Below are 20,453 nucleotides of genomic sequence, written 5' to 3' on the forward strand. Positions count from 1 at the left end.
TATGGAGAATCAGGAAAAAGCAGAGGCTGTGGAAGGAGTATCATTGCAACATCTACATACCGAGTCTAGGAAAGCAAATATGGCAGCTCTATAGTTTATCAATTGAAGGGGTGCTCTATGCAGGTGCACAGATCTTCCGGCAGAAACCTAGAATCATTCAAGTAGCTTCTGATCCTTGATTTTCTCCTTGGAGATCGCGACCGCCCAAATATCCTGTACTGAAGCCCAATACCTCTCTGGTTCCACCCGGATGTGTGCTACATGTTCGCTCTCTTCAAACAGTTCGCAGCGTACATCCATTCCGCGCTCCTTCGCAATCTCGGCATGTTGTGTGACATCTTGCCACGGAATCAATTTATCCTTGCGCGAGAAAAGATAGAGGCGGGGTGTGTGGAGGCCCATCCATGGCAGGACGCGGGGATTCCACATTTCTATCCGGAGGTTTTCCATCATCATTACTCGCTTACCCAATACCAGAGAGAGGCCAAGGCCGACGAAGTGCATTGTGTATATCATAGCGAGTACGATGACCCTGAGAATTGGGTTCCGGATGACGGCGCTGAAAGCGAGTTTAATTGTTTTTACACCACCCGTTGCCGGACACGAGTCGAGGATCAACGCGCTCGTGATGAATTGTTGAATTAATGCAGAGCCGTATTTCTGCTGTAGCATGTGTCCAAGAAGTGTCATTTGCAGGGAGCCTCCTGGTGGTGCATAGAACGATCAGCTTGTTCCGCATTCAGCCTGGGTTAACCTACCATTGGAAAACACGTGAGTGAGTATGCGGGGAGGCGGTTGAGCAGAAGAGGAAGATGGGAAACAGTGCAGTGCTTCTAAAGCATCGATTACAGGCATTAGGCGCCGTTTCTTTCAATTGTGAGCCAGCAAAAAAAACAGTGAGGAATTGGGAGATGCTCACTCTAGTACCCGTTGTAGTCCAGAACACGTCGGGATTGCACCGAATAACGATTTGAGACGCGTTTGGATATAATTTGGTATATGCATGGGTATAATTCTGCAAATGCCTAAGTTGTGCTCCCACTACAGATGCATCACGTTAGACGAGAACTTGGGCAAGAACGAAAAGAGTAATGGCGTACTCCATCCGAATATCAAAATGACGCTAAAGAATTGAAGGCCTCGTAACATGTCAGCTATTATGCTATCACGAACATCGACTCACTTTGGCGATGTAGTATCCTGGCATTGCTCGTGGGTACTCCGAAGATATATCCCAGTGCCAATTGTACTGAACCCTTCCAGAGAATGAACTTTCTGCGACATAGTGGTAGAGACGTACGTGGTACCCCCATTAGTAAAGTTTCCCCAATGAAACTAGCAACAGTGGCACGTGTTCCTATAAAGCGAGTTTACCATCAGCTGTCATTGAGTAACGCAATCAGAACCATGGCATCTGATTGGACATTCGACTCTTCCTGACATTGGAACTTGTAGTCGCAGGCAGTTCATACTTGTGCGACGAGCAGCCTGAATGACTCAAGTTCTAACGCAGTGTCAAAGTCAGGTGGCCCGGGTGGGGCCCGGGGCGGCTTGTTTGCCGAGGATCTGGGATAATAACAGGTCACGCCTGCGGTACTAGTACTCCGCTTATGATTTATGTAATATGCCCTAGAGTACTTATTACTGGCACTAGTAGCACCGACGAGCGCCTGTCCTTTCATATCAATGTTCGAAGTGGTATAATTATGATTTCTCGAGTTACAAGAGAGTCCTGGTGTGCACTAACGACCACCTGGACTCGGAGATGCCGTCTGATCCATACCCTTCCCACCCCACCCTCGACCGCTTCTCTATCCCGCGCAGAAGATCAAGAAGGTGCGAAGGTTTGGCTTCGCTCGTTCCAAGACGCCAAAACCGTCCCAAAAAATCTAGTCGAACTTACTTTCTCTCGCAGTTCTGGTCCCGGAGGACAGGTGCATCCATATTACCGTTTTCCGTGAGAGTGCGGTGTACTTAATTGATATTGGTTAGAATGTCAATAAAGTAGAGACCAAAGTTTCTGCGCGCTGTCGCGTAGACGCACCTTGGATACCGATATGGGCGCGCGAGAGTCTCGCCAGGACGGTGATTTGTGGAGCTTGACGATGCGACTGTCGGACTGAAACCGTTTCATTCAAGCCGTACTACGTCAAAACGTCGCATTCTTTACTGGTCTCTTCTAGCGCTTCTCGTTCACAAGCGCAAAACATTGATGATTCCCTGAACAAAGTCAGTTCAACTTGTCGATTATGTATATCAAACTGAACTGAACTTCTTTTCAAGATGCATGCCATTGTGATGGGCGCTGCGAAGAACTTTATTACGAATGAACCCAGTGCAGAACAAAGACAAAGGGTTGCCAATCTAGAAAAGGCCCACGCGAATCGAAGGAGATTGGAGAAGGATAAACGCAGTGCCGTGAAGAAGATGAGGTCCGATAAAGGATGGAGCGAATAGTGTCTTGGTTAGTACTCTACACGGCTATGGGTACAAAAACTATCTAAATGAATATTGAGAAATCTTCACTAACAGCATATTAGCCCGACTCCGTCGCAGAACAGATTTCCATAATGACTGCGAATATCTGTAACAGTATACGAAGAATGGTGCAGATCCGGGAAGGGACATCATTCGACGCAGTGCCACTATTCATACCGTGATGACAAGCACACTATTCCAGAAACCAACCAAGCTCCCGCGTGGAGCAAGGAAATTTCGGTGTGCGAGTAATCTTACAAGCACAGGCAGAAAGTAGTAATACCGCTCCAATGGAGAGGTATCAGAATATCTAATTATGTTCAACAGTAACGCTCATTCATAGTTGTTTCGAATTCTTCCTGACGCTCAGGGTGCATACGGGCTCGAACTATAGGTGTTAATTGTCCTCCTTCCTCCGATCAATTACTTGATTTTGCACGACATATGTTTTAGGGTCTGTGATATTCCCGCTCCCTCGCTTAGTGGGTTTTAGATCGGACCGCCCACAAAATCACTACGTGATACAAAGGTCCTTCATTTGCACAAGCGCTGACCGTTATCCATCAGACTGGCATTGAGGCACCAGCGCGTTCGGTGCTCCTTTTTAGCACGTCCTCCCGCACGAACGCACAAGGAACATATTTCACTCATACTCGGAGTATTGAATGAATTGCACAAGACTCTAGAATGGACGGTTTCGTGAAAGAATGCGAAACAACAGTTAACATGGAAGGGAATCCTACAACTTGAACTGGCAGGTGCTAAGTGATCGAGATGAAAGGGGATCGAAAATCAACAACATGAAAGCCTGTATTAGACGAACGCAACACACCCGTATGAATCAAGAACTCCTTCTGCTTGAGTGGCACTTTCGTCTTGACGGAGCACGTCGCACGGTTGGTGCTCAGGCCGCCTTCGTACTGTTCATCATACGATTCTTAAACATATTCTCGTAGAAAAATTCGACAACGTCCTTCGCGACGGCGTCATAGACCACACCCACAGCGTGCCGATGATGCTCTTGAACCCAGAAAACTGGAGTCCGGCTGCAAAATGCAGGCTTGAGTGGGATGTCGTGGTGCCAGTCTGAAGTTCTCTACAGCAAGCGACGAATTAGCAAACTTGCGTTCCACCTTGTAACGAGACAAATAGGATTGCTGTAACCACAAGTAGCTGAAATTTTCTGTTTGAGTGCAGTGAAGGCAAAACCTTCAGCGACTTTTGGCACAATCGAATGACCACCTCAACATCTTTATTCTTCTCAATTTGCATGAAACGAGAACAGAACGCTGAACGCAAATTGAGAAGAGTTGTATGATTATCGGGATGACCTTGCTGCCATAGCTGAAGTGATTCCCGGTACAGGTTGATGGTCTCGTTGAGATCCTTGCTGGCTTTTGATGTGTTATATCTGGTGTTGAGAGCGGTGGCAAGGTTGTTGAGCGCGTGATACCGATTATGAGGCAGGCGCAACGTCAGTGCCTCGCGCAGGAGGCTGATGGCTCTCATGAAGTCGTTCACATTACCGCATTGAAATAGGCGCGGAAGGAACCTAGGTTGTTCGATAGGGTATCATGATATTTGTGCCTAGCAGGGCGCAGACATAGCACTTCTTCATGCAAAGAGATTGCCTCATTGAGGTCATTATACATATGTGCTTTGGTGATTGAAGCGGCAATCGACAAGGCCAAGTTATTCAGGTAGGTATCAGACGTAGTCAACTGACCCTTGTCTGCACGATCAACCTCACGACGCTGGCAGTGCGGCCTGAGCTTCTATTGCATAATAATTGTTAGGGTTGATCCGGCCGCATCGACTTACTCAAATATCCTTGATGCACATGTACTCCTTGCAGCAAAATGCACAGTCATAGACGTACGTTCCTTCTCGTGCAACATATTCTCTACTACGGCGGGTGCTTTAATCAATATCGCACCATACAGGCTACAACATGCTTCGGTTGCATAATTCTGACGCCCACCGTAAACGATTCACAGGTTATGCGTGGCGCGATATCCTGCGAGCATCTTATTCTCAAGTGTTAGTTGAAATCCATCCTTTGGCCACATGTCAGGATCCGTTCCTGGCCATTTCAATGACTCCTCTTCAGCCTTGGAAGAGGGCCTCAGTCACCCAGAACACCCCCAGGACACAGGACATAGAAACCTTATGATCAGTGAAGCGCTACAAGTTGTCGTCAATAGTATGTGTCACACCTATCTTCATTTACTACGTACCGACGATTTTCCAAAAGCACTCCTGGCGGCACTTCATTTTGTCATTTGTTTCTTGTTTTGTTTCGTGACAGACTCCGTGCCAGACCCGCTCAATCATAGCCTCCAAGCCTTAGGTGAGGAGCCGGGCCAACCACAACAACCCCAGGATTCAGGAGAGACAAACCTGGTGACCAATGAAATGATACAAGTCGCCATCAACAGTATGCGTCATCTACCTTCACTCAGCACGTGGTGCCCATGATTTCCCATGATAGATTCCGTTTCGGATCCACTCGATGATGCCCTTCCAGTCATGGGTGAGGAGCCAAGCCACTCAGAACACACACAGGACTCGGGAGAGATACACCTCAGTGGAGTGCAACAAGTCGTCATTACTTGTATGTATCATCTATCTTTATCCAGCTCGTATTGACGGTTTCCCTCAAGCCATTCGCGCAACTGATCTCGCTCTTGGTCTCCGACGGATTCCCGCTGGCTTCCATGTGGTAGTCAAGGTTGACGGCGCTGAATATCGGACAAGCAATAAATCTGCACACGTGGATCAAGCTGTCGTCGAATGGCACGAGCGGATTTTTCTGTAAGTGGTCTTCAACCCCGTCTGTCTTGCAGGTATTGAGAAAGACTCGAGGCCGTGCGAGCCATCTTCTAAAGCTCGGGTCAGCGTGTATGCATCATTTGAATTGGGTCTCATGCTCTGTTACGGAGAACTCCTCCGCACATTCGAGATCTCTGTTGGAGAATTACTGGATCGCAGCGAAAGGTCTCATCGTCAGTATTGTCCATTGCAAATAACGCCTGACAGATGCTAACGAGTGTCACAGCCATAATATTTCAACCGAAGCAGGAAGAAGTCGTATCCGCTTGTACTTCACTGTTCATGGTGGTGGAGCAGCGGTTTTCTGACCAAAACGACAGCGGAATTCTTTGTCCCCTTACTACCGTGAGTGATCAATGTAGTCTGGGATTCTGATGCTGATCGCTGTAATCTGTAGCTTACATCTCGCGATATGGATGCGTTAGCTCAAAGGACGGATGCCGGACATCGTCTTCTCGCACGATACCGCAGGACGCAGAATGACAGTGATCTCGACCAATCCATAAATCACTTCCAACGCGCCTCAGATCTCTGCCCTGTGGATCATCCCTACCGCCCTGCAGCAATGTTCAATCTAGCTACCGTGAAGTTCGTTAGTTGGCAAGCTAACGGAAGATACCTCGACCTCGACATACCTATCTCACTTTTTCAAGACGCACTTGATTTGTATCCCACTGGTCATCCAGACCGATCCACCACCCAACTCCATCTTGCCATTTCTCTGCTCTCTCGCTTCACAAGGCGGGAATCTCAAACAGATGCCGACACAGCTGAAGAGTTACTGAGCGAAGTGCTTGATGTCTGTCACGCCAACAGCCACATTTACAGAGCAGCTTTGATTGCAATAGAAACATCCGCTCTGCATTCTGTTGGAAGCATGGATGCAAATGATCTTCAGCAGGAGCGGCCTGCCGCACCCATACTTCCGTTATCGCCAAATCAGCTTTTTCATCGAGCACAGCGATGTTTGGAGAGAGATGAACCCGGTGCCTTAGATGAAGTGATATCCCTTCATTATGATGCACTGGGATACTACAATACCGGACATGCTTACCAAGGGCAATTGCTATGTGATCTGGCTCTGATGCTGCAAATTCGCTTCGAGCGTCGAGGCAATGGCAAAGACTTGGATCAGGCTATCGCGCTTCAGACGGAAGAGCTGGCCTTGTGCCCGGTCGGTCACACAGGTCGGTCTACGTCATTAAATAACCTCGCGAATCAACTCTCCTCCCGCTTTGAGCACCGAGGCAACGCTAAAGACTTGGATCAGGCTATCGCACTTCACAGGGAAGCGCTGGCCTTGCGCCCGGTCGGTCACACAGATCGGCCCGGGTCATTAAATAATCTCGCAAATCAACTCTCCTCCCGCTTTGAGCACCGAGGCAACGACGAAGACTTGGATCAGGCTATCGCACTTCACAGGGAAGCGCTGGCCTTGTGCCCGGTCGGTCACACAGATCGGTACGGGTCATTAAATAACCTCGCGACTCAACTCTCCTCCCGCTTTGAGCACCGAGGCAACGACGAAGACTTGAATCAGGCTATCGCACTTCACAGGGAAGCGCTGGCCTTGCGCCCGGTCGGTCACATAGATCGGTCCATGTCATTAAATAGCCTCGCGATTCAACTCTCCTCCCGCTTTCAGCACCGAGGCAATAGAGAAGACCTCGAAGAGTCACGAGAGAACCTATGCTGTGCATTGGCTCTGATGATGCAACATGATCCTTGTCAATTACTAGTCCATAGTTCGCTGGCTAGCGTTTGTTTGTCGTTCCATCGTTCAAGCCTTGGCGATACTATCGCAGGTGAAGCACTGATAGTCTGAATGCTGCCATGTATCATTTCAAGGCAGCAGCAAATATCGTCCCTGGAGGCTTGCTATCCCGCCTGCGAACAAGCCTGCGTTGGGTTGATGAAGCTTCTCAACATTCACATCCCACTGAACTGGCGGCATATGCAACTTCCATGCAACTTCTGGACGCTTATATGTCTACAACATCTTCAGTATCGTCTCGTCACAATATTATGAAGGAATTCCCAAGTACACTTGCCGTTGATGCTGCATGCTGTGCTCTTCGTAGTGGTGATGTGTGTCGCGCTATCGAGTTGTTGGAACAAGGCAGGACTATCATCTGGACCCAGATGACACGACTCCGCACCCCTCTTGACGGCCTTCAGACTCACGGCGATCATGGAGTAGTCCTGATGAAGAGATTCAGAGACCTCAGCTCTCTCCTCGACAAACCTCCTGCGAACTATTCGGAAGGAAACTCGAGAGTCGATAGAGAAGCAGAGGAAACCCGGTACAGACGTCTAGTGGCGGAGTGGAATAGAGCTGTAGAAGAGATCCGGAAGATCGAAAGCTTCTCCCGCTTCCTACTCTCCCCCCTTATTCTCTGACCTTCAAGATGCAGCTCGTGATGGGCCTGTTATCGTGCTCATCGCAAGCGAGGCGTCGTGCCACGCCATTATCATCCCGCACAAGCAACCTCCGACTAGCATTCAACTCCCTACCGATTGGCAGAAACTCGTCAAATTAGTACTAGCAGTCCGAGAGGCAGTTGAAAAAGAGGCTGGTCCTAAAGGGAACCAAACAGCGCTGATAAAAGCTTTGAGAGAGTTGTGGAACGATGTGGTCGGCCCGGTGGTCGAAAGTCTGGGTGGAATCGCACGACCAGGTTCCCGAATATGGTGGTGCCCAACGTCTCTCTTCAATTTCTTGCCATTACATGCTGCTGGCGAGTACAGGGCAAAGGGAAAGTCCCTTTCGCAGCAGTATATCTCTTCATACACTCCATCGCTCACCGCGCTGATCAAGGCTCGCAGAAGTCATGAGAGGTCCTTGGAGGTGCCCTTCGTGGCGATTGGTCAGGATTTCCCAGCCGGTGCCTCATTCACTTTGGATGCTGTGGAGCCTGAGCTGGAGTTGGTGCGGGGACTTTTGCCCCCTCCCCCTACTGTTTCCTTCTTCAAGGTTACCAGCGTGGATGCCACGAGATTGAGAGCATTGTGTGCGTTGCGGGACAATACTTGGCTCCATCTCGCATGTCACGGGACACAGAAAGTTGACGAACCCTTCAAATCAGCCTTTCTTATGCGCGACCAGCCGCTTTCGCTCCTCGATATCACGCAAATGGATCTGTCTCGGCATGAATTTGCGTTTCTTTCAGCCTGTGAGACCGCAGTCGGTAACTTTCATACGCCCGACGAAGTGATACACCTAGCGGCTGGCCTGCAATTTGCCGGGGTTAATAGCGTAGTGGGGACAATGTGGAAGGTCACCGATAGTACGGTGCAGCACTTAGTCAAGGCATTCTACAAAAACTTATGCGGAGATGGTCCAATGAATTCCAAACGAGCTGCCTGGGCGCTGCACCGAGCGGTCCAGTCATTGGCGAGTGACGAGAACATCACAATGCCCTTGGACCAGCGCATAGTGTTCGTGCATATTGGCATATGATCGATTCCGTGCGTCCTCCCACCTTGTTGATTAAAACATCCTGACGACTTTGCATGTAGCATCCAGTCATAGCCACGAACGTGTGAATTGCCAAGGAGTTCGATATTGCAGACTTTGAGACTGTATACCTACAGAATATGTACACCTAAGTTTGACTTCAATTTTTATTTTCCACTTTGTTGCCTCGCCGAAGCTAACTGATCTGAAAATGTATACCCAATTTGTATTTTCCAGTTTGTTGCCTTGGGGCCAGAGTTGCGCCAGATGTTATCGCCCCTAAGATCCGCTCAGGCTGATGAATTACGGGTAAGTTGCACGACACATGACACCTCATGTGGCAAAACACAATTTGCTATGGACGTGATAGTCAAGTGTCTGAATTGCATGAGGGCGTTGAATTTACTCCCACCCATTATGCAGCACCGAAATGCGATATTTATACCAATGACCTTGAACCTGGCAGTATGATAGATATATCATAAACGAATGAAAACATGTACTAGTCGTTCGTTCTCTTTTCGAAATAGATGCTGTCTTTCAACTCCGACTAAAAGAGTGACTCCAACCTTATGTATATCTACCAGTATCGGAGTGTCTGCTGGAGTCTCCAGCAATGATGGAGTCCCTGCACTGCGCTGCACACTTGGCTTCAGTGTCAAGATGGCCAATTCATTGATGAGTCTAGCAAACCAAATTCATTTGGATTGACGAAACTCTCATTTGAACACTTCAACTACCTCCTCGTGCACGTCACTTTCGCCATAGAGTCGGTCACCTAGTGGAAGGCCCAGTGATAGGCAGGATGTCTGTTAGTGGTCAGTCATGCATCATTGTGACGTTTACGCTGTTAAATGTCTATAGTTTCCAATAGTTCGATTTGTTTTGTCGCGCCCTTCAATTTCCGGTGTTGCAACGTTGAGCAGACGGTGGTCCGAGTGTTACTCCACACATTGATCGAGTTATTTGCAATGGTTACCTGGTACTACAGACATCACGCCCCTGATATTATCAGAAGCCCGAGCACTGCTAGATCTACATGCATAATAATCGAATATCGTCCTGCCTTGCATCGTTGGAAACTCTCGGACAGGACTTAATGCCGGTGTTGAGTTTCACCGCAACTAAGCCAAAAACTGCTAAAGGAAGCTGCGATAATACTGCTGATCTGGCGGAGTTTGCGATATTATCTGTTCGCGTTTCTCCTTGGATATTGCGACCGCCCAAACCTCTTGTACCGAAGACCAATACCTCTCTGGTTCAATCCGCATGTGTGACACATGGTCGCTCTCTTCAAATAGCTCGCACCGAACATCCATTCCGAGCTCCTTTGCTGTCTTGGCATGGTGCATGACTTCTTGCCACGGACTCGATTTATCCTTGCGCGAGAAAAGGTAGAGACGCGGAGTGTGGAGGCCCATCCATGGCAGAACGCGGGGATTTCGCATGTCGATGTGGATGTTTGAAACCAACGTCATTCGCTTACCAAACAGCAGAGATAGGCAATGGCGGATAAAGTACACCGTGGATATGAAGGTGAGTATGATGGGTCTGATAATCGGGTTCTGGACCATGGCGCTGAACACGATTTTGACTGTATTCAAGTCAACAATTGTTGGGCATGAGTCAAGGATCAATGCGCTCGTCAATGACCGTTGGGCGAATACAGAACCATATTTCTGCTGCAGCATGTGGCCAAGACATGTCAGTTGCAGGGAACCTCCTGGTGAAGAATCAGCTCGTTCTAATTTCAGCCTGGGCGAACCCACCATTGGAAAATACGTGTGTTAGTATTCGGGGACGCTTTTGTGCAGAGGAAGATTTAGAAGATGGCAAGCAATGCAGTGCCTCCAAGGCTTCAATAACAGGCACGAGACGTCGTTGCTTTTAATCGTGTGAGGCGACAAGTCATCAGTGAGCAATCGACGCGATGTGCTCACTATAGTACTAATTTTACTCCAGAACGTGTCGGGGTTGGACCGAACAACGATTTGAGACGCGTTTGGATATAACTTGGTATATGTGTTGGTATAATTCCGCAAATACCTAAGCTGTGCACCCACTATAGACGCAACACGTTAGACCAGGACTTCAACAGGGATGAGACGAATAATGGCCTACTCCATGCGAATATCAAAATGACACTGTGGAACGCCTGATGAGCTGTCTTGTCAAGCAACTCACACCAGACTTACTTTGGCGATGTGTCCGAGCCCTGGCCTTGTTCACGGCTATCCCGAAGATATATCCCAGGAGCAATCATACTGAATCCTTCCAGGGAATGAACTCTAGGTGTCGGCGACATGCTTGTAGAGATTGACTTCATACTGGTTTCCTGATTGGTACTACCAGAAACGAACGCAACGAAAAAAAAAACGATATACTGATTGCAAACTGTTACTGCAATTGGGCTTTTTGAGACTTTCCCTGGACCGTGGATTTACTCGCATGTCAACAGATAAGCGAAGACCTGACCACACCTAACACAGAAATCGACACTGATGGCGGCGGCAAGACATTATGTTATATTTTTGATATCAAACAAGCCGAGGCCTTTGCTACAATAGCCGATGTGTACAGCATCTGTTGATATCAACTTACAAATGTCCTTTTGCGCTTATACTAGAGTGATTTTATGCGTGGAGCACTCGCTGAGGACGGCCCTTTGATTTGAACGAGAACTTGCTGAGCTATGAACGACAACCTCGAAACGAAATCACTTACCTCCATGGAATTAGGAAGTTATGTACAGTACTTCTATACGATTGCTGCTCCTGACGTTATGTTTGCTTGGCATCTGTCAAGGATTTTGAGCTGCGAATTGGTATGACAGGAATTTAGCATGTCCATCGGGAGCATACAGATTACTGGTTGCATGCCTCAAACATTTAGAACCACGAACTAACATGGACTGAATTTTAAATATCTAGGATAGTGACAGCACCAGCGGCCGAGCCTAGTGCAACGCAGCCTCTTTCCTCGTCGTAATCAAGACATGTCCAATTCTCACCACGATTTTTCCACGATGACTTGACCTGCGCTTCACCTTGAGTATTGAACAACCCAGGGAAGGCAGCGACGACAAGTGTTTCGTGAGACCGTGGCACAGGTATATTTTGCAGATGAATGTTCGGAGAGATTAGGCCTGCAACTGAGTAATCTTCTGGTTGCACCCAGACTGCAGTCCCATATGGACCAAGCACCATGTCGGTGCATCGCAGGGCACCTCGACGTGGGGTGACAATTTCTGTAGTCATAGAAGGAGGAAAATTGTAGTGTGGGCCATCGACAGTAGTTTCATTCATTGGGCTCAAAGTCCAGAGTTGAATCTTGAATGTAGATGACCACGGGTCATTATTCTTCGTGCGTAAAAGAATTGACAGAGGCTGTCCCTTCATTCTTGTAGGGTCTTCGGGCGAAGATGGTGGAACAGAGACGAAGATACCATCCACCCAGCCAAACGTGCTCTGGGCATAAGGATGATGGACACATGTGTTGGGATGTGGTACTAGTTTTGGCTCCGCGAACGCATGAACTGAACGAGCTCTAACAACAAGGATGGTTTTGTATGCAAAGACGATTTGAGTGCATTGGTTCTACATATCTCATAATGATGAAAACGAGGCTGACAACTGACAGGACGACGTACCCGCCAAAGGTCCGTTTCGACAGGACTTTGCAAAACCGCGTACTCCTTGGTTTTCCAGTCCCATATTATTGTCTCAGCTTCATCGTCTGCCAATGCCACTAAGGACCCACACATAGCGATTGGTTGGCGCAACGTGTCGAGTCGGGCAATACATTCAAACCCTGGCAGAGAGTCTGGCGCTGTAGATGTGATAGCTAATATCTCAACTACAACAGAGCTATAAATGTTTTAGTGAACTGTCGAGTGTGGTCAGTAAGACAATACAGACTCGTATCTGTGCAGTGACACTGCGAGAGCAGCTTCGGAATCTTCGGACGTGTTCACTGTTAGAGCAGAAAAGACAGCCTTTTCAGGGGACCAGGAAGTGACTCGTGTCAAACTACGGCGATCCCAGAGTATGATCATCGACCAGATACCCTGAGAGACTGTGATGAGCCATCTCCGATCATAGCCAGGAATGAAGTGGATGTCTTGAATAGGGCCTCCCCTGCTCGCTGTGAAGCCAGACGCGCGAAATGTAATTGAAGGAGCTTTCCAAGCTTTCCCCAGATGGTAGGCACGGCGTACTCTGTCCTCCAGATCGCGAACAGAGAAACTCGAGAGTGGTTTCTTAGAGAAGGGTATTCCCTGCTGCAATATCTGAGAAGAAGCAATATTCTGCCATACAATCTGCTGACTTGAGAAGACTAGCAGTCTACGACATGTCTAACATTGCGGGAAAGAGTGAGCAAAAACCTCGGTTGAGCCGGAATAAACTTACTTGTCTCAGGCTGAGAACATCTGGAACTGTGAGTACAGCAAAGACGCCAAGGAGAGTATCATCATCAAGAGAGTCGAGGGAAAGGCGCATGTTAGTGGTGACCTTTGCGATTGAACATACAATTGAGAGATCCTATTGCCTCGTGGTACACCTGTAGGTTCCTGTGAGTCCCAGCATCTGCTTATGATTTGATTTTGAGATCGTTAAAAGTCGCGTATCATTGATCATTCTCAAGGGGCAAAACATACATATGCACACATACTCATAATCAAAGCTATATACGTGCAAACAAGTTCTGCCATGGTATGCACTCTCAGAAGCGCTTATGGGCTAAGTACAAGTGTTATGTCTGCCAAGGAACCCACCCGACAACAACTATCCTCTCGTTTACATTACCAATCCCATGTTCCTGCATTCTTGCAAAAATTTCAGAATAAAGTTCAAGGCATAAGGGACGAAGATGAGGATGAGCCACAATACTATGATGATGGTTCGGGACGTCCACCAATACCTGTTCGTACTGCGATACCCGAACGACCCGATGATGATCCTGGAAGTGCAGACGAAGACGACATTGATGAAAGACCTCAAGTGGTTGTGCTGAAAGAAGGCAAACATCTTACAGAGAGGGAAGCAGAGAATGAGAGGCGGAAAGGTGCATATCAACCTACAGAACTTTTTGCTTTCTCTGACAATCGCTTAGAGAAAGGATTGCCACCACTCCCTGATCCCAACAAGAAAGTTGAAAACGATGCCAAAGATGACACGAAATCAGACGTGAATTCTTCGAGGAAGAAACAAAAAGAGGCTGCTGTCACCCTGTCGTTTTCCTCTTCAGGCACGAAGGCCCAACGATCCAACAAGCTCAAGCGAAAGGTTGTCGGAGATTCGGATGGCAGCGATGACGGCTTCAAGAAAGCATCGAAGAAAAAGCCGAAGAAAACACGGAAAGGACCGCTCTCATTCGGAGAAGATGTGTAGTTCAATTCTTGGGTGGAGTACTAGTAAGTTGTACTCTAATTTTTGCGGTGACAATTCTAAGATTTTTCACTGTATCAAGATTTGCCGCCAGGATGTTTTATTGCCTTCATCATAAGGCATGTTGATTCCCGAACTAGGTGTGTTCAAGCAACGACACGACACGATAGCTATCCATTGCCGGATGAACCCATTGCAGAAGCAGGACCACTGGCATTACTTATCTCACGCCGCGTCATAGAGTCATACGGACATGCTCTGAGTCAGAAGTTCAGCGACATGGAATTGAACTTGATGGGCATCGAGCCCCGATAGAGCATCAAAAATGTACAATGTACGATGTGAAGCCCGTACTTTCGGTCTCTCTTGGATGCCCACGACCGCATTATTACAGACGTCGGTGTCAAGGTTCTCGAAGGGTTTGTTCGTGTAGTATACATGCTTGCATAGTTACTATATGATTTCCAGTGGTCTCTCTTGAATAATCACGTGATCAAAACAAATCTCTTGAATCTGGTTTTGGTGCAGTAATTTAGTGTCTGACAAGAATTGGCCTCCACCGTGACTTGAGGTCGGTCTAGTCACTCCTTGCACCTTTATACAATCACTGGGGGTTCAAAACTTTTCCCTGCCTACTGTCCTTCATAACTTTTGGAAGCACTACCAGGAAGTCACCGAACGAAACCAACGACCGAAAGCAAATCAAAGGAACTACACGATGTACTCTACTTTCATTCGCCTCGCAGAGTCTGCGACCACGAAGAATTTGGACCTGCGCCAGGCGAGCGTTGCACTATACCCGCCAATTCCGTATGTCTGTCTGTGATGTTTTGGCGACGGCGAGTAACTCAATTCTTATTTTAGCCTATACCGCAGATTACTCAGGGCGCACAGGAGACTCCCAATTGAAATGCGTTCATTGGGTGATGACTATGTCAAAGCTGGTATGTATTCCACCAGTAGTGGCATATCATCAGCTTACGCCGTTGCTCTTAAAGAGTTTAGAAGGCATAGAGAGATTACCAATCCAGTACACATCATGGGATTCCTGACACAGTGGAAGATGTACTTGGATGAGCTACCTCAAGATCCCTCGGACTCGAGAAGTTTCAAAAAACTAGATCCCACAGTATACGAAAAGGTTTTTATGATTCTGCTCATCTATGGACTTCGTTTCCTGGTATTAACATGTATTCAGATGTCTGCAGAACAACTTGGACAGTTGTACGAGTTCATGCACGCGACTAAAGAGATATGGAAACCAGTGAACGATGAACAGGACCAGACTGAGATTAAGAAATAACATACTCAGTGGCTGTTATCCATAACCTGTCCTTCGCGCGCATATACCCTTCCGCTTTGTTCCGTGAAGCCCCTGCGCCTTCCGACACGGCCGAACCTAGACCAAGGAATGAAATCGTCACCATGACCCGTTTACAATATACCCTTCCGCTTGGTTCCGTGAAGTTCTACACGTTCCGCCAAGGCTGCATTCGGAACCAAGACGTGACACCTTCAGTCATCCATGTCATGTCCTTCGTGTGCTTACTCTACTCCACTTAGTTCCGCGAAATCCTAGCCGTTCCGCCTTTGACACGACTCGGAGGTCTGAGAAATACAAATGGAGTAACTGGGAATTTTTATCTTGAGGTCTCCGAACCAATCCGGTCCGAGACGAGAAAATTCATCCATTTGCAATTGTACTGCCTCGTGCTTCCGTGAGTTCGCCATCAAGGGGGCCCCCAACTCCTTTCCCACCATCGTGGAGTCACGTGCACGCATAGATATAAATGAGATCCATATACAATCAATACTTGGTTCTCATCATTGATATTTCACCCTCAACTCACTCATCCATAATGTCGCAAGCTGCTGTCAGTATCTCTTTCTTGATTTTCATCGTGACAGCTTGACTGAGTAGCTAGGAAGACTGTTTCATCGAACAACCTGCCTTATGCAGACCTGCCCCCGATTGTGGCAGCACTCTTCGAGGCTAAAGCGAAGAAAGGTGAGGCATGGGTGCGGGCGCGATACCGAGTTATGGATTTTCTAACACGCTATATAGGATTATCCTTTGAAGCTATTTCTAAGGCAGTCGGAAGAGATGAGATCTGGGTAGCTGCAGCTTTCTATGGACAGGTTCGTCTGCACACTTAGATTGGGTCATGATTGTTGACGTATTCCCATAGGCCAAAATGACTCCTGAGGAGCTCACAGCTGTTGCAAATGTCCTGGACCTTCCAATTGCTAGCGTCCAAAGTGAGCTTGGATCCCATTGGTGGCCTAACCGTGGTGGCCTCGGACCTATGCCCCCCACCGATCCTGTACTCTATCGTCTATACGAGAGTGTCCTCGTGTATGGTCATGCCATCAAGGTTCGTCGTGTTTGATATCATCCATGACACGATCTCATAAAGCGATCAAAATCAGGCTGTTGTTCATGAGAAGGTGAGAAATTTGAAATTCGACTTGCCAATATGTTAACCTGGTTTCTGCAGTTTGGAGATGGTATCATGTCCATGATCGACTGCAAAGTTCACGTTGACAAGAAGCCGGACCCGAAGGGTGACCGTGTTGTTTTGACCTTCGAGTGAGTTGCCCTGTCCAATATTTCTGCTCAAGTCCTCATCTGATCATCTCCCGTTACAGTGGCAAGTTCCTGCCTTACGCAAAATGGTAGAACCTTCGTAATCGTCAATCTATTGTATTATAATTACAAAAAATACCAAGGAATCCTGATGCAATAGTTTCTGCCAGATATTTCGATTCAGACCAGGATATGATGAATAAGTCGCCTATGTGGTCGAATGCCACCTAACCATATCTACTACAAAGAACCATGATGTCCAGCTCATCTTCATCTTCTGAAAGCTCTTCTCGGACGCACAGCCTTTCTTCAACCTCCTTTTCGTCTTCTAGATCTAGTTCATCCTTCTTCTATCACGGTTCTGATGCTTCCAGCTTACACACGGAAGTTTCGAACAGCCCCCCAGGATCTCCAAATCTGCAAACATCATCCCAGAAGACTAAAGATTTTATTGCTGCCGCATCTGCAAAGCTGTCCAAAGCTCGCGAGCAGGTCTCGCACGCGCTCAGCGACGTCACTCCTAAGGATTCAATGTTCCGTTCTCCTATAAACCCCGCTATTGTCGAGGAGGATGTGGGATATGATTCAGATGGTGATATTCGCGGGTCGAATATCAAAGTTCCTTCAAGCCCCCAGAAGGCAAGACCCAAGTTCTTACGAGTGGACACAAAACAACGCAAACGAGCTGCTTCCATTCTCCACTCATTCAGTGTCACCACCAAAGCCGTCACTCCTAACTCAAATACTATCAACAAACGTTCGCTCGCTCGTCTTGATACTATTTCTAATACACGTGCTATTCCGGATTACGAGCTCACCACTATGACACAATCGAAGCCGCCTGCTGGACTTGGCCTAACTCTACCGTCAGTCTATCTTTCGAAGCCCATCCCTCGCGCCTGCACAATGCCAACCATGAAGTCCTCCTCTGGACACAACATGAAAGACTCACCTCTGCACCGCCCACTGCAGACTTCCAATCCGTGTGAGCCACCAAAGGTCTACCTTCGCCCCATAGAGCTTCCTGGTACACCATCCCCTATGGAGTGCCTGCCTCCCAGCGTCATCCCGTGTGAGGGTCTGAGTGGAGTGGCTAAGAAACCCTCATCTGTGCTTCGTTCGCCGACCGAACGATTGTCACCACTCTGGACGTTCCCTCCCCTCATGGGCTTCGCACCACCTGAAACAGTGCCTCAAAGTCCCCTGATACTTGGTGGGGGTGGAGGTGGAGGCTGGAACCCATACTTTCCTTCTATCTAGCACTAATCTGGATAGTTTATACAGTACCATCGAACAACCTGCACGTAAAGCTAGATGATAAAGTACATATACATGTCGATGATAACGACCTGTTCACGTATATGTAAATAAACAATATTTGCAGAATAGAGCGCATAACATGTCACTATATGATAGCGACAGGGAGACCCATCGCGATTCGGCTGATAGGCTGAACGATATCTGCATCAACGCCAAGTCCAACGTATGGCAGACCCGTCCCGTCACTCGCGAAGTCAGGCGGGTTAGTACCAGCAAGGAAGCTCTCAGCCTGCCTCTTGAGGTAGTCCGTATTTTGAGGGGTCTGCGGAACAGCTGGGATGTACATGACTGGACATCGACCGCTGGAATTTGAACATTCATACAGAGCTTATTGAATCAGACTCACGAGCAGAGTCATATGAACTGGTGCACTCCTGTTCGATAGAATGAACGGCATCCTGTACGGTCAATTAACAAGAATGATTAATAAAAGTGGGCGCATGACGCACACAATGCCAGAATATCATGTCACCAGGGTTAAATTTGGGAACAGAGGTCATTGTATCATCAAGCCTGAGATGAGGATGTAATTCTGGGGTGGGTTGTAGGCCGACCCAGCCGCCGTCACGAGGCTGAATGCCAGGAAAATCAGGAGTGGATATATCTAGAATTACCAATCAGGAGAATACTGGAAAGACCAAGGCGTTGTACACAGACCGAACACCCAGTTCTTCGGATCAAGTATGTCCTTGGAGTCGAGGGGGACAGTTGGTCGGAAGAATGGGCGGAGGATGATGTACGCATTTGACAAGGGCACATCGGGGAATACTTTCAAAGTGCTTTGGGTAGGAGCGGTCTGGCTGGAATCGATATCAGCCTTCGTATTCAAGCCCGATTAAAGAAAGCTCTGACGTCATAGCTAACCAACCCTGGAAGGTCCGGAACATAGTTGCCTACGAGAAACAAGGGTGAGTCGTGCATACAATAGCACTGTCACAACATACTTGTCCAGGTTTCCCGCACATAGATGCATGGACATTGAGACGGCCCTCAAGTTCATAGGGGTCGTGCTGGCGCCAATTACCACTTAATATGTCTGCGAAATACCTGCGGAAGTTGTCATCTTCCCAGCGCTCGATGGAACCACCTAAAATGCGCATCAAAACCCTTTGTTTTTTGCAAGAAAGGCGGGCATACCATCAACGTGAGGGGGGTCAAAATTCCATCGCACATCAGGGCGACGGATGCGGAACCTGATCTGCGTATACCAACGGAACGTCGAGATCAACGCCTTCCATTTTCTTGTCGGTCTTTGTACGGTACAGGTTATTAAGCCAAGCGGAAACTTCAAGAACGTTAGGGTGGGCGCGTGCTTGTACTTGTGATTGGGTCCAGCTGGCAAGTGGAATCAGTATCCATGAATACTAGGTGATCAGGAACTACTTCTGACTAAAGGAAGAGGAATTGCTTGTCTTGCTCTGGAAAACCTGCAAGGTTCAGTTGTGAGTGAAATGAAGAGCCATCGATTATGGACCAAAGGCCTACCTTCGACGTGAGGATTAGCTTCGATAAAATCGTCCAAAGCAGTCTTCCAGCTGGTAGCTTCACTCTCCTCAACAACACCATGAATGACAATACAGCCCTTGCGTCGGATATCATCGAGCTGCTCAGGGACCAGCGTGTCTAGATACTGAAAATGGACTTGAGGAATGTACTACGGAACGATTAGTGACTCATAACTGAGATATTGGAGATGACCCACATTAGAGCCCTCGTCGGTAATTTCTGTTGTGCGCTCGTCGAGTTCCTGGAGAAGATCATTCCAAGACTGAGTCAAGCACCTCTCATAGTCGGGAGTCGCTGCCACAATTTTGCGCTCGAGGTCAGCCAAGCGCTCGAGCCAATTTATCGTCGAAACCATCGCTGAAAGAATATCTTACAATTATAGACGTGAAGCCCCCAGGTCGCTCTTATAACCTGTTCGACAATATCATACGGGCTGTTTCCGATATCACCGGTGTTCAAAGGCGGTATGATGCTAATAATACCACACACTAACATCGAGCGCTGATCGAATACAAGATGATGGTTGTATGAGCAACGACGCTGTGAATCATCCATCACCCGTCGGTGAGATATTGCTGTGTATGATAAGTAGCGAAATGACAGGAAGTTGGACATGTACGTAGAACGTCGCACCCAGAACATTGTGACATCCTTAGCATGCTAGGATATCGCGGTTCTGATAATAACATCTGAAGGACGAGCACTCAAAAGTTTAGACGCTCACGATAACTGAAAACGTACCAAATCCGCCACTCGAAGCTCCGATGGATAGAGCTGCAGAAACAAGCATCAGGACTCATAAGCAGTCGTAATTCATAGAAACTATTCATGGAAAACAATCCGGTCCGAAAAGGATCTCTGTGCAGAGATATAAATAGGCTGCACA

The 20,453-nt window shown here is 47.8% G+C and overlaps 11 protein-coding genes across 11 annotated transcripts; 6 read left to right on the plus strand and 5 right to left on the minus strand.

The window, feature by feature from the left end:
* Window positions 1-14: 14 nt before the first annotated feature.
* EDB93DRAFT_883098 (uncharacterized protein) lies at window positions 15-1,375 on the minus strand. Its single transcript, XM_041457805.1, has 5 exons — window positions 1,184-1,375; window positions 1,101-1,123; window positions 920-1,041; window positions 759-867; window positions 15-704 (listed from the first exon to the last, which is right to left on the minus strand). The coding sequence occupies exons 1-5, from the start codon at window positions 1,282-1,284 to the stop codon at window positions 154-156; spliced, it is 906 nt and encodes a 301-aa protein (XP_041303116.1). The 5' UTR covers window positions 1,285-1,375; the 3' UTR covers window positions 15-153.
* A 331-nt stretch (window positions 1,376-1,706) lies between these two features.
* On the plus strand, window positions 1,707-2,457 carry EDB93DRAFT_1093281 (uncharacterized protein; the record flags this gene model as incomplete). The annotated part of the gene is made up of 4 exons (XM_041446501.1): window positions 1,707-1,934; window positions 1,993-2,085; window positions 2,140-2,229; window positions 2,284-2,457. The coding sequence occupies 4 exons, from the start codon at window positions 1,707-1,709 to the stop codon at window positions 2,455-2,457; spliced, it is 585 nt and encodes a 194-aa protein (XP_041303117.1).
* A 1,188-nt stretch (window positions 2,458-3,645) lies between these two features.
* On the minus strand, window positions 3,646-3,936 carry EDB93DRAFT_1039871 (uncharacterized protein; the record flags this gene model as incomplete). Its single annotated transcript, XM_041444539.1, has 1 exon — window positions 3,646-3,936. A coding segment is annotated over one exon (291 nt), but the record flags the coding sequence as incomplete, so codon positions are not given.
* A 2,859-nt stretch (window positions 3,937-6,795) lies between these two features.
* On the plus strand, window positions 6,796-9,241 carry EDB93DRAFT_1339953 (CHAT domain-containing protein). The gene is made up of 3 exons (XM_041455437.1): window positions 6,796-7,621; window positions 7,725-8,778; window positions 8,830-9,241. The coding sequence occupies exons 1-2, from the start codon at window positions 7,144-7,146 to the stop codon at window positions 8,768-8,770; spliced, it is 1,524 nt and encodes a 507-aa protein (XP_041303119.1). The 5' UTR covers window positions 6,796-7,143; the 3' UTR covers window positions 8,771-8,778; window positions 8,830-9,241.
* Window positions 9,242-9,886: 645 nt separating this feature from the next.
* EDB93DRAFT_1308399 (uncharacterized protein) lies at window positions 9,887-11,072 on the minus strand (the record flags this gene model as incomplete). Its single annotated transcript, XM_041454777.1, has 5 exons — window positions 9,887-10,490; window positions 10,537-10,651; window positions 10,708-10,829; window positions 10,889-10,911; window positions 10,963-11,072. The coding sequence occupies 5 exons, from the start codon at window positions 11,070-11,072 to the stop codon at window positions 9,907-9,909; spliced, it is 954 nt and encodes a 317-aa protein (XP_041303120.1). The 3' UTR covers window positions 9,887-9,906.
* Window positions 11,073-11,358: 286 nt separating this feature from the next.
* Window positions 11,359-13,407, minus strand: EDB93DRAFT_883569 (uncharacterized protein). Its single transcript, XM_041457807.1, has 5 exons — window positions 13,177-13,407; window positions 12,685-13,121; window positions 12,417-12,633; window positions 11,492-12,363; window positions 11,359-11,430 (listed from the first exon to the last, which is right to left on the minus strand). Exons 1-4 carry the CDS (start codon window positions 13,264-13,266, stop codon window positions 11,686-11,688), a joined length of 1,422 nt encoding a protein of 473 aa, XP_041303121.1. The 5' UTR covers window positions 13,267-13,407; the 3' UTR covers window positions 11,359-11,430; window positions 11,492-11,685.
* A 114-nt stretch (window positions 13,408-13,521) lies between these two features.
* Window positions 13,522-14,070, plus strand: EDB93DRAFT_1062050 (uncharacterized protein; the record flags this gene model as incomplete). Its single annotated transcript, XM_041444846.1, has 2 exons — window positions 13,522-13,831; window positions 13,880-14,070. Coding segments are annotated over 2 exons (501 nt in total), but the record flags the coding sequence as incomplete, so codon positions are not given.
* A 601-nt stretch (window positions 14,071-14,671) lies between these two features.
* On the plus strand, window positions 14,672-15,701 carry EDB93DRAFT_884087 (ACN9-domain-containing protein). Its single transcript, XM_041457809.1, has 4 exons — window positions 14,672-14,964; window positions 15,019-15,098; window positions 15,153-15,295; window positions 15,353-15,701. Exons 1-4 carry the CDS (start codon window positions 14,873-14,875, stop codon window positions 15,455-15,457), a joined length of 420 nt encoding a protein of 139 aa, XP_041303123.1. The 5' UTR covers window positions 14,672-14,872; the 3' UTR covers window positions 15,458-15,701.
* A 312-nt stretch (window positions 15,702-16,013) lies between these two features.
* EDB93DRAFT_1254859 (cyanate lyase C-terminal domain-containing protein) lies at window positions 16,014-16,834 on the plus strand (the record flags this gene model as incomplete). Its single annotated transcript, XM_041453693.1, has 7 exons — window positions 16,014-16,028; window positions 16,084-16,162; window positions 16,220-16,293; window positions 16,344-16,529; window positions 16,585-16,602; window positions 16,653-16,744; window positions 16,804-16,834. 7 exons carry the CDS (start codon window positions 16,014-16,016, stop codon window positions 16,832-16,834), a joined length of 495 nt encoding a protein of 164 aa, XP_041303124.1.
* EDB93DRAFT_884233 (uncharacterized protein) lies at window positions 16,769-18,189 on the plus strand. The gene has a single exon (XM_041457810.1). The coding sequence runs from the start codon at window positions 16,994-16,996 to the stop codon at window positions 17,999-18,001; it is 1,008 nt and encodes a 335-aa protein (XP_041303125.1). The 5' UTR covers window positions 16,769-16,993; the 3' UTR covers window positions 18,002-18,189.
* EDB93DRAFT_1308405 (uncharacterized protein) lies at window positions 18,001-20,378 on the minus strand. The gene is made up of 11 exons (XM_041454778.1): window positions 19,764-20,378; window positions 19,547-19,715; window positions 19,452-19,488; window positions 19,325-19,396; window positions 19,199-19,254; window positions 19,006-19,148; window positions 18,914-18,954; window positions 18,719-18,861; window positions 18,511-18,665; window positions 18,408-18,459; window positions 18,001-18,349 (listed from the first exon to the last, which is right to left on the minus strand). The coding sequence occupies exons 1-11, from the start codon at window positions 19,920-19,922 to the stop codon at window positions 18,147-18,149; spliced, it is 1,230 nt and encodes a 409-aa protein (XP_041303126.1). The 5' UTR covers window positions 19,923-20,378; the 3' UTR covers window positions 18,001-18,146.
* Between the last annotated feature and the right edge of the window lie 75 nt (window positions 20,379-20,453).

The sequence above is a fragment of the Suillus bovinus genome (genome assembly GCF_016758785.1).
Source record: "Suillus bovinus strain UH-Sbo-P2 chromosome Unknown EDB93scaffold_81, whole genome shotgun sequence".
Lineage (NCBI taxonomy): Eukaryota > Fungi > Basidiomycota > Agaricomycetes > Boletales > Suillaceae > Suillus > Suillus bovinus.